Source organism: Saccostrea echinata, unplaced genomic scaffold (assembly GCF_033153115.1).
Source record: "Saccostrea echinata isolate AGI-Se365-2 ecotype Australia unplaced genomic scaffold, CSIRO_AGI_Sech_v1 ptg000054l, whole genome shotgun sequence".
Lineage (NCBI taxonomy): Eukaryota > Metazoa > Mollusca > Bivalvia > Ostreida > Ostreidae > Saccostrea > Saccostrea echinata.
The window spans coordinates 44811694-44826704 of record NW_026889803.1 but is presented as its reverse complement, the minus strand read 5'-3'; the positions used below and the strand labels follow the sequence as shown (position 1 = coordinate 44826704).

The following is a 15011-nucleotide window of genomic DNA, read 5'->3' as shown; positions in this document are numbered from 1 at the left end:
TATCCAGAGACGGGAAAAAGAAAACCATTTTATTTGTATTCTAAAGCCAAAACTTAATAGTCTCTTATAAACTACCTATGATTTTCCCGAACTTTTTCATCATCATTGCAGTATTTTATCTATGACGTCACAATATAGACATTAAACGTTCCGCTTAGTTTAACGTCATAATCATTGTTACTATGTTACCGTTGTATACATTTTTGTAATGTAAAGCTTCTGAAGATTTTTAATGAAAGCGCTAAAGCTTTACGGAGGATTCTTGTGTTTTCTTTTTATATTTGTTTTATATATATATATATATATATATATATATATATATATATATAGTGTTGCACCAATTTTTGTATTGATTGCTATTCGTTATCTTGACATTTCTTTGAGAAATTAAAATGAAATTACTGCAATTCTTAATGAAGAGTATGATTGCCATTTTAATCTTATACATGCTAGGTACTAGGTGACCTGAGGAAGAAACCTATAGATTCAAAGATCTGAGTCAAAGACAGTGGTACATGTAGTTGATAAAACGTCAACAACGTGGTGGATACGATTTGACAAAATTTATTTGACAACCAATTAATCACATATACTTGCTATATTTATGTTTGTATGAAGTTTATTCACACGAGTCCAAATCAATAAAAGCGTTTATCAGTTTATTAGGAGCTTTCAGGCAAATAGTCAGAATATAGCTTGGAAGGCGCATGGTTGGCTCACAATCTATAATAATTAACTTTGTAGATTCCAGTACATCGCAAAATCATAAGACTAACTTAGAATACACCTTTTGTGCAAACATTTCTCGCTAAATTACTTACAAACTAATTAAATTTCAGATGCATTCTTGAGAAAAAAATATTTGTTATTAAATTTAGCTACTTAAATTTCTTGATAAACATATTTAAATAAAACATTACGGAATAGTTTAGTTTTTATATTCAGAAAATACCAGTTAAGACTCATTTTTCCATTCATGATAGATTTAATCTTGGTTGTTCGAATTTTTTGTTTGTTTTTGACGTTTTACACAAGGATGAATTGTTACTAAGTGTTAGCATTTTCATCCATTTATTGTAAATCTGGTTATTATAGGCCCTGGCACTGATACTCCTGACAGAACTATAGCTCTTTCTCGCTAACTCTGTTTTACTTGAATTCGGTGAATGTAGACTTAAATCTGTTTTATCATCATGCTCCTTGAGACTTTTCAACAATTCCTCACAGAATACACGCAGTACAGGATGGCAATGGACCAATTCCACGTGTAAAAGACCTATATATATCATGTATCCTTAAAAAAAAGAAATGAATGAAATTATAACGCTATAGTATATACACGCTATATACGGGTATATCTAAAAGTTTATGTTATTTATCACATGTATCTCAGGAAATCAGTAATGTGAATTTTAAAAAAAAATCCAGTGATTTGTTTTACAATTTTAAAGAAATTGGACAAAAATATACAACATAAAAAGGACACATTATTTGATAAATGATAAAATCGTACCATTATCGTAATGTTCAAATCCAGACACTAAGACACTTCTGTCAAGTCTCGGGACAAATACCAGACCAATCACGAGTGAGTACATTACCCGACGGAGACATTTAAAAAGTCCGATTAGTATGTAGAAGAAAAACAAAAAGAAGGAAAAGTTGTGGTAAACTTTCCTGAAAATATAAAAAGAAAACTACTACACATGTATCATGTTTGCAGCATGAAGGAAAACTAATTTGTCTTATTAATCAATTCTTTTTATTAATATTTGGTTTCATTAATTTAATTGCAAATTTGGTGGTAAATTATTTTAATCAGTATTTATTTATAATCTTAGAACAAGATCTTGAGTCAAATCTGAGGGAAAAAACTATATTTTTCTTTGCTATCAGATAATAATATAATAACAATTACAAAATAATCATTGATTTTAGAACCATTGAATGAGTACAAATATTATACAATAATCTTTTATATTACATAAGAAGATTATTTCGCAATTTTTATTGGCTGAAAGAACTTTAAGTGATATTCAGCCTTTTGTGATATTAACGCGAAAGCCGGTCCCTGGAATATGACATCGCATGACTCACCGTTCGGCTGCACCAAAGTTACGTATAACGTGACGTAATAAAATAAAAAAGCAAATTCTTACCATTGTGACGTAAGGACAGCCAAGTCTTTTCAGTAAGGATTGTGTCAGATTTTTCATTTTGAGTGATTATATAACTATTATGGACTTCAGTGAACAGTTACTATGTGGTAAAAAGGATCCATGTCAAGTGATATTGATCCCAAACACAGAAAATAAAACTTTGTCTTCGGTCAATATCACTTGATATTGGTATTATAACTGAAGTCCATAATTGTATATTAGCGCCTACATTATCGATTATAATTTGATCTGAATCTGCATTCGATATCAGTATGCAACATTTTAATGTAAATTCGTCAGATTTCAGATATCAGCGTTTTCATATGCCTTTGCACAAAAAAAATCATTAAATAAAAAAAAAACATACCTATTATCTAAAGCTAATGTCCTTTCAACTCCAACACCATTTTTTGATGATATCCAGTATTTTTGTAAAAATATCTTCTCTGACAGCTTTTTTAACGCATAAACAAAGATGAAAGTAACTACTACTGAGGGTCTGAAATAAAAAGCAGTATACAAATTCAAAACGATGTTCAGTTTCTTGCATTATTTTACTAGATAACAGTCAATGAATCAATATTAATCGTTTTTTGTGGTGACTGTTAACAATACATCTAAAAAATAAATAAGTAACTTGTGTTTATCCCAGGATTTATGCTTTGAAAATAACTTTTTATTCAATCATTTAATCAATGTAAAAGAGAGTATTTGGTACAATTTATCATAGCTGCATATCATAAATAGCCATGTAGCAATACATGCATCAATAGCAACACATTATTTTCATTAAACATACATATCTGTTCTTACATTAAGAATTTCACTGGTTGAAGAAATGCCTCTGGAACCTTTCCAAGGAGAGGAAGAATGACGAAAAACGCAAGGATCATGCATAATACAAACACCACCAGAACAGAAATTAGGTAACCTTAAAAACAGAAAAATTAATTAATTCATTTACAGGTTTATTATTAGACATTCAAGTAAGGTTATTGCACAATCCAAAGAGATGCTGCGGCCATTATTCTCCAATAAATCACAAACGTCATCGGTTTCCTTTAATTTTGACTGCCTTCACTAGGAAAAGGATAGAGGTATCTTTTGATTGTGATGCAAATTGATGGAAAAAAATTACTTTGAGTTCGGATTACATCGTACTTTTTCTAATCCTTGAGATACGAATGAACGAGGATAGCATTTAATTGTGACGTCATAAGACTCAAATCTAGCTTCTGCATTTCTCTATAAGAAAAGTTTAAATATTCGCCGTAGCAGAATAGAAATAATCCCCCTCATCGTCGGAATTGTTGGAGAATATACCCCTCAATCTGGGGATTTTGTTGGCAAATAAAAACCGAGCCCAAAGGGCGAAGTTTTTATTTGCCAACAAAATCTCCAGATTAAGGGGTATATTCTCCAACAATTCCTCCGACGCGGGAATTATTTCTTAATTTTAGGGGGATGAAATATGACACATATTTATTAATTGACCATTAACAAAATGCTTATGGATCACACGTTCAGCTGAGTCAGCATTCCTTTCTAACAAATGAAGTGAAAATTAATGCATTCTCTACTTTTGCACCAACTTGGCTCTCTAGCTTTACTACATGATTTATTTATTTAAAAAAAAAAACTTGTTTCTTATTCCGAATTTCCTTCATTCCTCTGTTCTTCTTCCGTTGGAAGTTTATGCATGGTGTTGAGCGTTATTCTTCGTGTGGTGTTCATGATAAATGCCTTACAGGCAATATATTCAGTTAAAATATGAAGGTTTAAAAACATTTGGCCTCTTAACTTACTCTACACACAGCTGGTGTGGTGGTAAGCTGCCTGGTGCTGACCTGAGCTCTTCTTTAGAACTAGTTGATGTTACTACCGGTAGCAATCTGTTCCATTCCCATATGGTTCGCGGAATAAAGGAGAAAAGATTCACGTCCTTCCTGGTAGATTGAATACGGTCTCTAGTTCTGCTTTCTGTGAGGGTCAGGCAGATGTCTGCTGGGATTGCTTCCAAGTTCTGCTTGATCTTAAATGGTAGCAGGAGGCAGATCTTGACTCTTCTAACTGATTGTTGTTCCCATCCCAAAGAGCTGATCATGTTGAAGACACTACGTTGTTGTCTGTCCCAATAGTTTTTGGTCATAAATTGCATTGCTCTGCGTTGAACCTTCTCTATTAGGGCGCTTTGACAGATGGTATGAGGATCAGATAGGAGCATTGTACTCTAACATAGGTCGTATGATAGCCTCAAATGCTCTGATGTTCTGTATCCTATAAGATTTCGTTTGGGAAAGCCAAGAGTTTGGTTTCCTTTTGCTGTTAGGCATCAATGTGTTTAACTCACGGCGTTGCTGCCCAGGTACTTTCTTTGAGTCACTCAAGAGCGCTGATGACCCTGCACTTGGAAGCCACATGGATCACCACACACTTCTCAGGGTGAAACGCCATCTGCCCCACTCCCTCTTCCATTTCTCAAGAGCTTCCAGGTCATCATTTCACAGAAGTGTCCTCTGCACAGTTGCCTGGTTGATATAATAAGCAGTTATCCGTAAATAGTCGGACCTCTGCAGTAGTTACCTTTGGCAGATCGTTGATAACAGAGAAATAACAGTGGGCAGGACTTGCTGTTGTCTATTGTTAAGGAAGTCCTCACCGGAGTGTGTTCCTCACACCATAGTTTCCTAGCTTGCGTAATAGTCTCTGGTGGGGGACCTTGTCTAATGGTTTTGAGAAGTCAAGTACAATAGGTCTACTTGTCTTCCCTCGTTCAAATGTAAGCATTGGTGATGGTCAGCTGGGTCTCACAGGAGAGTCCTGATCTGATGCCATTTGACAGTCACTGAGACTGGTCGAAATGATCCATTATCTGGTTATGGATGATATTCTTTAGTGTCTTGCAAGATTATTGAAATACACGTTGATATCCGATTAAATTATTTCCGATTACTCAATCAACTGAATAGTAAGTGGTTTATAGTTAAAATATATAAAAAATATATATATTTACAGTGCATTTGAAAGACTAAATACGAAAACAAATTTGATTGATCAGTTCATTTTAGAGGAGAGAGTCTAATGATCAGAAAAGAGCATAAAATATATTACCTTGTAAAAAGGCTAATAAGATTGTTTATTTGAATTTAATTCATTTTCATACTATTGATTATTGATTTACCGGTATATATCATTCGATCCAATGACTCACAGTGAAAATTTAACTTAATTTACGAAAGAAAAGGAAAAGACGAACCTAATTCTTTTCACTCATTTAATTTAATTTTTTAAGCATTTTATACATTATATTGTCTCTGTTGATTTAAACGAGGTAAGTCTTGACAAAATTAAAAGTCAGGAGTCAAATGATAACAAAATGCATTCGTTTTGGCTTTTTCCAACTTAATTGTGTTAAAACAGTTTCAAATAAAGTCATTGAGATTGTAACAAATAATAATAATAACCCAAACCTAGAACACTAGTTGCCTTTTACTCTGGAAATATCAATTTTTTTATGTTTGACAAAAACTGATAATGGCCTGCAAAACTTTTAAAACGCTGAAAGATTTATTCAAGTTCCGCAAACTCTGAGTGCTTACTTTGTTTGAAATGATGAGGTGACGAAGAATATAACGAAATGTTAAATGTATCTAATCAGCAAAGACACTCAACAGATAGACGGACAGATGGACACTTTTGATCAAATAAGCTCATTTGAACCTCTGACTCAGATAATCATAAAATCCTTCATTTTCATAAATTTAAGTAATCTTGAAGCGAAAATTAACTGCTGTACTTACCCCCAAGAAGGTGAGAAACTTGAGTTCCGGCATATATCAGTGACTTTGTCTACAGAATGGATTCTTTTTTATAAGAATGTAATTTGTGTCAAATTTTTGCCTATACAAGATTTACTTGTAGAAAGAACAAGGTATGGTTTCAATAAAAATCTTGCCCTGTGTTTTTCTTAAAAATAAAAGTGATGTAAAAAATTAAAACTCATGCTTTCTGAATTACTGAAAGTCCATGCAGAAAGATCATACAAATCTTTTTTCTCACATGACCTTCCAAATGCTAATTGTGACGTCATAAACTTGTGCATTTTCCCGTATTTTCTTAAAATGTTGCAGAAGACACCAATTTTCAATGGAATTTTCTTTCAGATAATACTGTCCACAGGCATAGCCCACAAAGATTTTGAGATATGTGATTTTTCAAAGAATTTTACACAACATATCTAAAAATTAACGTGGGCGACGGCTGTGGACACTATTTTCTTAAGGAAAATAACCCTTGAAATGGGTCATTTGAGGCTTTTTCTGTTTAAAATAGAGAAATGCATCAAATTAATGACGTCATATATCCAGAATGGTACTCCATCATGCTATATTCTTTCCTGATTCATTACAGTCATATACTCAACTAATATTTAAGCCAGTTTCAAAACTTTTTGAAAACATTAAATTTTTAGGGCACAATAAAGCTAAAACCATACCTTCTTCTTTGCTTTTTAAATACAAAATACACGAGGATCCTTCTTTACAGTATAAATCACGGACAAAATCCCTGCTATTTACAGAATACTAAAGACAAAAATTAAAAGGGAGAATACACTGTTTAAGCAAATTGACATATTATACTGACACTTGGATCAGAACAACTAACTGAGGAACGTTATTTTTATAATTGTCGATGCAAAAAGTGAAATTTCTCTGTAAGCAAGGATTTCACTACTTAGAAGCATCTTTTATCGTCGGGGGAAACCAGACCAAAACATATTTTTATGCAAAAAAAAAAAAAAAAAAAAAAAAAAAAAAAAAAACAGAAAGGTGAAAATGTTGTATCTAAACTTTGTCCGGCTGAGGTTTGGCGGCTGTATTTCACGACTATAGATGGTCTGTTAAGGAAATTTACAGAATAATTATCTAGTTTTTGAATGGTAAACATGTATAATTTTCGTCAAATTTAAAAAGATAGATGTATTTGAATGTGGATGATTGCCGTTATTGACGTTTAACCTTTATTTAATATAACTAATTGCTTCTTCCCTTGTGTCTTTTTATTGGATCTGTCAGTAGTAAAAAAAATTTTGGCGGAAGTTCTGATAATACATTGATTCCCCTTAAATAATTTACTATTTCCATTGGTTGGGGAGAAATTGCTTATAGTGAAGAATGGTTATAGAGGGGTTATAGGGGTTGAATGTTAAGAGGGAGACAGAAGAAGAAACATTAAAGATATTTTGGATAACTTTCATAAAGAATATTGGTAATGCATAAAATTATCGCACGAAGAGTACTAACCACCATGTCCCGGCTGTCCATTTCTAAGCATTTCTTTGGTATAAAGGATCTGTCTCCTCTCCAAACACTGAGGAGATGTTGTCTCTGTGAGTAATACATCATTATCATCGTCGATATCACGTATAAAGCAGACAGCACCTGCGCTACTATGAAGCTCCCTAAAATCGAAAGGTTAAGTCGTATAGTTGGTTACATTGAAAATTGTGTAATTTTCTGCTTTTAATTTTAAGAGCAATTGGAACAAAAGGAGATATTTTAAAACTATTTTCCATTCCCCCTGAAAACTTATGATAAATTTTATAGGTAAACATTACTAGCTTGCTGTTTTTTTTCAATAATGACTTGGATAAAGTACTCATACGATCACTCTATTTCAAAACTTTTGATACATGAATTATGTATATACTTACAACTGACCGAGTCAAGATAAATCTCAAAATTATCAGCTGATACATTCCATGCCCTTAGTTGCAAAATCAAGCCTCTGTTAAGCTTCCTGACAGCATTTGAAACATCCACAAACACTATAAAAAGCTAAGAAGTTTTTTTTAATAATCTTGAATTAGATATTTAAAGATAAGAAATCGTAACATATAAGAAATAGGATCCGCCACGTTTTTTAACAATACCTGTGTGTGCAAAAGACAGGTTAATTGGTCATTTTATTAAATGGTTCGATTTTTCAGGTCATGAGAGAAATAGTTTTAAAAATACCTGATAAAAGCTTAACAGAACAATAAAATTAACTGCCACTGTCCGCATTGTACACAGTTGAATGCTTCGGTTCAGGCAACATAGTTTTGCTTCCTCAACTATCTGAAGTGTCCTACTCTTCAACATATATCTGATAAACAAACACAAAAAATAAGTATAAATTTGACCTATGAGATAAACTGTGTTTAGATGTACTAGTAAATGTCGTCCACAATCTTAATCCAGAATATGTTACAAAATCAGGCAGAAATTTCCATTTGCATGAAAATGGAAAGCAGATTATAAAACAGCGTAAACTGACCCAAACCAGGTTATACTCGAATAATTTGGCAAAGAATTAGAGTCATTCCTTATAATTTAATTTTAAAATCATTAAATAACTATGGGTGTATAAAATTTCGTTGCTTTTTATTTGTTCAAATTTGCCGCTCAATAATACAACCATAGTAACGGAAGTAACGGAAGTGACAGGAAGCGAGGGGAGGTAAAAACTGATACATAGGCCTATCAGCCTTGTTGTTTGTTTACATGTGGTAAGATCGAATTATTGTTTGAAGTTAAAGGTACATTTATTAAATCTGGAATTTTCCATGAATCCCGAGGACTGGAAATGAGATGATTGTATGGATTCAGATGATTCATCTGGTCATCGGGGGGGGGGGGGGGGGGGGGGGTCCCCATACCAAACCAGGTTATACAGAAATAATTTGAGTTCCTTTTTGGATATTAACCAGTCAGAGGCTAGAATACAAACAAAATGAAATTATTATAGAATGTGCCTAATAAAAGTTTTTTTTCCACCCCATTCTGAAGAAATGACAAAAAAAAAATGAAATACCCTAGTGGCACACTTTCTGCTTCTTGATGTTTATCCAAAAGCTCACGAACATGTGTGTACTGTGATGATTTGGCAACAACCTTTGATTTCTGTAATAAAACTTATTTTAAAAAGTAGGAATCAACGTGCACAAAACGAAAACATCAAACATTTAGGCTAGTGAGTGAAAGAAGTTAGTAAAATATCAAACATCATACTCTTGAAATTAATATGACAAAAAGATGTTTTCACGTTATTGAAATAAAAGAATTCATAATTCAATTTTTTAATTAAAACAACTTATGTACTTCAATTCTGCTTTGAAAACAAGATTCACGGGAAAAATAATACTTTAATTTTTTTTACAAATCACAGATCATATCAAATTTAAATGTTCTTACCCGCCTGGCTTTCCCAGTGGCACATTTGTAAATTTGATAAACTAGTCGAAATGCAAATACACACAAAAGATATCCCTCACAAATAAAGAACGGTATATATCCGCAAAGTTCCTAGAATGAAAAGAATATGTACACCAGTACTTACAGAGCTTTTTCTGTTATCAGAATGCCAAATGAAATTCTTATTCTTTTTATCTATACTGTCCGTCCGTAAACTTTTTTTTCTTCAAAACGCTATTCCTCCTACAGTTTTAGTCTGAGTTAAGTAAGACTTGGTACACAAGTACACTATACTAAGAAATATAAATCTGTAATTCAGGATTTTTTATTTCCACCAACGGTGTTGCCATGGTTAATAAAAAAGAAATTTCTGCAAAATTCTTTCAAAATGCTACTCCTCCTATAGTTTCAGTCTGATTTCAATAAGACTTGGACACAAGTAGACAACAAAGTAAACCAAAATACATGTATACCAAGTACACACCAGTAAAGCTACAGTCTGGTTTTTAAAGATTTAATAGTTGTGTTGGATTTTTAGAAATGTTCTTTGTTTCAATGAAATTTAAATAAATAATTAACTTTATATATTTGGTTAAGATACATGTTTTACAAGTATGTATAAACTTCTATAACTATTATCAACTGAAAATGTGTGAAATTAATCTAGGGACATTCTTACAGAAAGCAGAATCTATAAGATAATTGTAAACACAAGATTATTTTTTGAAAATATTATACATGTATACAAACAATAAAATGTTAAACCAAGTGTTTGTAAAAATATTTTACATATGTACATTCTTCTGTAGTATATATTTTTTCTTTTATAATTAATGATAATGTGATTGATAAGCCATATGGTTTAAGGAATAAATAAACAGAAATCACTGGATAGATACTTACAATGAGATCATTAACACAATAATTATACTCTGTTAAGGATATCAAAAACCTGTAACATAAAAATGACAATATCACTAGGTTTTGTACAATCATCTCTAAAACTGCAAAATGTTTCGATTTTTATTCTTTATTTGACTCTTTATCTATTTGTATAGCAAAGGAAATATATTTATTAAGATAACCACACGTTTATACATTGTATATTGTGCGAGTAGTCATTGACATGTAAGAGTGTGAGTTCTATGTTCCTTACAGGAATATTGTGTAGAGAAGTCCAATGATTGGGGGACCGAATTTGGACGGAGAATTCACACAGGAAAACAATGGATAATAGGATATTCCCATAAAAATCACATTCTTCAACAGGTAAAAGGCTGTTTAAAATAAATAAATACATACTTTTTTTTAATTTACGATTGTTTTTTTCTCACAACGTCAATAATGGATATATTTGGTGGTAAAATTATTAGAATCTGCATGCAGTGTTCATTCGAATGTGAATAGTGATTGTGGAATGAAGATATTAGAACTTAATTAAATATGTTTACTTTGATCATTTAACAACCTGATTTTTCGCTAATCAGACAGTAATTATGCAAATACTTACTTGCTAGCCACGGATCAACACTAGTAGAATCGTCTCTCAAGAATAGAATATAAAATAAGTAATTTATACAACATCCAAAACAGGCTGCTGTAGGCAACACATTTTTATTCCCGTCCAAAATATTGATTGGTCTGTCAAAAAAAAAAAAGAAATTAAAAGAAATATTTAATAATTAATTAATTTGACTGTTTAATAAAAATTCGCATCTTACACTGGAAGTCCGGGTCTTCCACAGAAAACATCCTTCTTGTAATTCCTTTTTTCCAAAAATATTAAAACTAATATTGTAAAAATCTGAAAATTTAAAAAAAAAAGATCTGTCAAGATAATAAAAGTCTGCATTACAGAAATAACTTACATCACACTCAAGTAATTATGCAACACAAATCCAATCAAAGATTTACCAAAAACATTAGTATGAAGAACTCTAAAGAGAAGGAACATTTTTCTTAATTTCTTAATATCTGACATTTTTCTCGAAAAGTGTTGCCTTAAATCGTCTGTGGTTCAATCCCCGAAAGACTCTAAGGCAAATGATATATTTTTACCCCTTATCCCCCAAAAAAGGGTGTAGAAAATATGTGTTGGGTTGAAAATCCTTACCCCTAATCCTACGAGGGCGTTATATCCATAGAGTAATTGCTCAACATAAGAACACGTTAAGTCTGTGGAAGAGTTTGTAGTATTGCTGACATCTGTTACCTCGAGAAAGACGGATTCTCTAAAGGTTAAAAAAATAAAATTCATAAAAATACGGTATATATAGTACATCAAATAAGTGTACATCTATATGGTATCAAAAGATCTTACTGATTCTTTTTCTGAGTCACAGGAATTTTACCTGTAAATGTGAATAAATTTCCGTGAAAAACTTCAAATGACAATAAAAAGTCGATGTTGCTAGCGTTCTACGTTTGCTCAAAGAAATAAATTCACTCACCAGAATACCATTGATAAAAGTAACGTACATTAATTAAAGAAAGAATATGCAGGAAAATATCCCTTTATAGACGCATTGTTGAAATAATATTGCTAGCAAAAATAAACATTATAATTCAAAATAAGGACAAGTGCTGTTTGTAGCACCTTTTTCATTACTTTGCCTTCTTCAAACTTAAATTTGAATTTGACTTATCATTTCTGTTCCCAGAATCAAGTTTTCTTTCTTTTGAATTTATCTTGGTACAGTTTGCAGAAAGAATAAGGAAGGAAGCTTCAAATGTCGGATTTCTATGTCTATTCAAGGAAAAAAACTTAATAAATCGGATGTATAGTTAATTTTATAAACCATGCTTTAGAAGATCAAATGTGAAATAAATCTATGCTCTAAGGGGTAGCTTGTGTCGGATACATAGTTTTTTTTTTATAAACCGTACTTTAGAATATTAAATTAAAATCTATGCCTAAATCTTTAAATTTAGTGAGATTGAGTCTTGATTAGCTATTTTACTCTTCATATGGTAATAACATTTCCCAGTCCCTCACTGAATCTATCTTCAAATCTGCCCAAACAAAATATTTTCTTTAATTGTAAGGCTCCTAATTTTAGTGTATTAAATATTCCAAACAATCAACATAAATAAAAAATTAGCATACCTACATGTATACTGTATTCCTAAACTTCATAAAAAACCTGACAAACAAAGACACATAGCGGGGTTCTAGTAAATGTTTTACCAAGCCTCTTGTCGCCCGCGTGGCGCAGTGGTTAGAGCGTCTGCTCTAGAGTCGCGGAGTAAGGAGTTGATCCATACGTCGCGGGTTCGAATCCCACTGTGGGACGTGGAGGCCGGTCCTTCAGATGAGACCGTATAAACCGAGGTCCTGTGTCGCAGTAGGTGCTGGCACGAAAAAGATCCCTCACTGCTCAATGGCCGTAAGTGCCGAGTGTAGGACAAAATTTGCAGCTCTCCGCCGGCAAGTGGTGGCGTCTTCATATGAGTGAAAAATTCTCGAGAGGGACGTTAAACGACATACAAACAAACAAACAAAACCAAGCCTCTTTCCGGTCCTTCGGATGAGACCGTATAAACCGAGGTCCCGTGTCGCAGTAGTTGCTGGCACCAAAAAGATCCCTCACTGCTCAATGGCCCTGAGTGCCGAGCATACATGTAGGTCAAAATTTGGAGCTCTCTGCCGCGAAGTGGTGGCGTCTCCATATGAGTGAAAAATTCTCGAGAGGGACGTTAAACAACAAACAAACAAACAAACCAAAACTCTTTCTTTACTCCTCACTAAATATTAACAGCAGTGAAGGAGAAACTTCAGGAGTACTGTGCAATGTTTAATACAATATATTCGAGAAATGGTGTAATTCGGATGACGATTCTTAAAAACTCCAAGGAAATTTTAGAAAATTTAAAATCACAAAATTTTATCAAAATCAATAACATCAAAATACGGCTTTACAACACTTTATACTACCATTCCCCACGACAAATTAAAGTCCAGGCTTTTTGACATCATAGACAGCTGCTTTTTTTCAATAAAAATGGAACTCGTAAATTTACTTACCTTGTCATTGGTCATTTGCAAAATTATTTTGTTAAAAAACATTTTGATTGTACACGTAAGTACTCTGAAGTAGATATTAAAAAGATCTTGAGTTTCTGATTAACAATATATATGAAGTTTTTGGAGACCAGGTCTTCCAACAATGTATTCATATAAAGCAGAATTTATTTTTAAAAACTGATACATAAGAAGAAGACACTTGCTGTGGCCTTCAACTCGACATTTACATGTAGATATATAGACGCCCTATTATCAATTAACAAAAGTTACTTCCATTCATATGTCAACTCGATATATCCCAGTGAAAGAAAAGATATTTGGATATTTTACTAGAAAAAGACGTTAATGATAACCTAACAACAAAACTTTATGATAAAAATGATGACTTCATTTTCCTTTTCTTAAGTAACAATATATCCTTATAGCATGCATATTGGGTTTATACCTCCCAGCTGATTCGATACGCAAGAGCATGCACCACGTACGAACAATTTCCAAATCGAGGCAATCTTGTGGCAAACAAGTTGATGAAACAAGGATATCAACAGTCTCGTTGAAAGTCATCATTTCGTAAGTTCTATGGTCGATACAATGACAATATTAGCAAGTACAATCTATCATTAAGTCGAATGCTAACTGACGTTTTTCATACTAATTGTTAAGCCATTATTTAAATAGTGAATTGTCTACGGATTTTCCCGATTATCCGATCATGAATGAGCACATGTTGGGTATGACCGGTCGACAGGGGATGATGTTCACTCCTCCTTGGCACCTGATCCCATCTCTGATGATTTTAGGGGTCCGTATTTTCTTTGCTCCCGATTTGTATTGTTTTAATGGACTTTTGGGCTTAATTACTGTTCGTTATCGCCAAATTTCATTCTTAACTTCCTTTTTTTCACTAAGGAAAAAATATGCACATTGTACTTCATTCGCAAGTCACAATACCAGGAAGTAGTGTTAACATTTCTAAAGATAAATACATTTTATGCTATAGGATCACAACTTTATTTGTTCCTTTTAGGCAGTCAACTTAAAAAATGAAAAAATAATAATAATATTTTGCATTTTAATGCAACATAAATAAATATGCGAAGGAAATGTAAAATGTGGCATGGTGAAGACATCAAATTCGAAACATTTGTACCAATTAAAATGTTATGGAACTTTTTTAGTTTTTGATTTGTAAATTTTCATCTTTTCAACTTTTGAAAAAAAGGCTAATTGTTTATGCATTTGGTGATATTTTTGGTTTCAATTGTGATATTTTTATGCCCCCGCCATGTAATTGCCGGGGCATAAAATGTTACCCCCTTTTCCTCCCGTCATTCTGTCATTCCGCCATTCCGGACTTTTTTTCTATTCCTTTAGAAGATGAGCTGATTTGAGGTATGTTACATGTATTTGATATTGATAATTACGGATCAAGTTTGAGTTTGTCAATTGATCATTTTTACAAAAGTTATCGGCCCTAAGGCTTTGAAAATTTCCAATATTTCACTGTTTTCTGGACTTTTGAATTTTCTTTTTACTATGCTTGTAGATAATGAATAATTTTTGTATGTCTCTTGATTTTGTTGACATATAGAT

At 32.5% G+C, this 15011-nt stretch overlaps 1 protein-coding gene across 1 annotated transcript; it reads right to left on the bottom strand.

Moving 5' to 3' along the window:
- Positions 1-972: 972 nt before the first annotated feature.
- LOC133204921 (stimulated by retinoic acid gene 6 protein-like) lies at positions 973-14750 on the bottom strand. Its single transcript, XM_061340662.1, has 17 exons — positions 14732-14750; positions 11715-11745; positions 11508-11625; positions 11116-11198; positions 10905-11035; positions 10551-10671; positions 10298-10346; positions 9395-9505; positions 9015-9103; positions 8177-8306; positions 7873-7996; positions 7463-7620; positions 5960-6008; positions 2973-3090; positions 2527-2658; positions 1514-1677; positions 973-1294 (listed from the first exon to the last, which is right to left on the bottom strand). Exons 1-17 carry the CDS (start codon positions 14748-14750, stop codon positions 975-977), a joined length of 1947 nt encoding a protein of 648 aa, XP_061196646.1. The 3' UTR covers positions 973-974.
- Between the last annotated feature and the right edge of the window lie 261 nt (positions 14751-15011).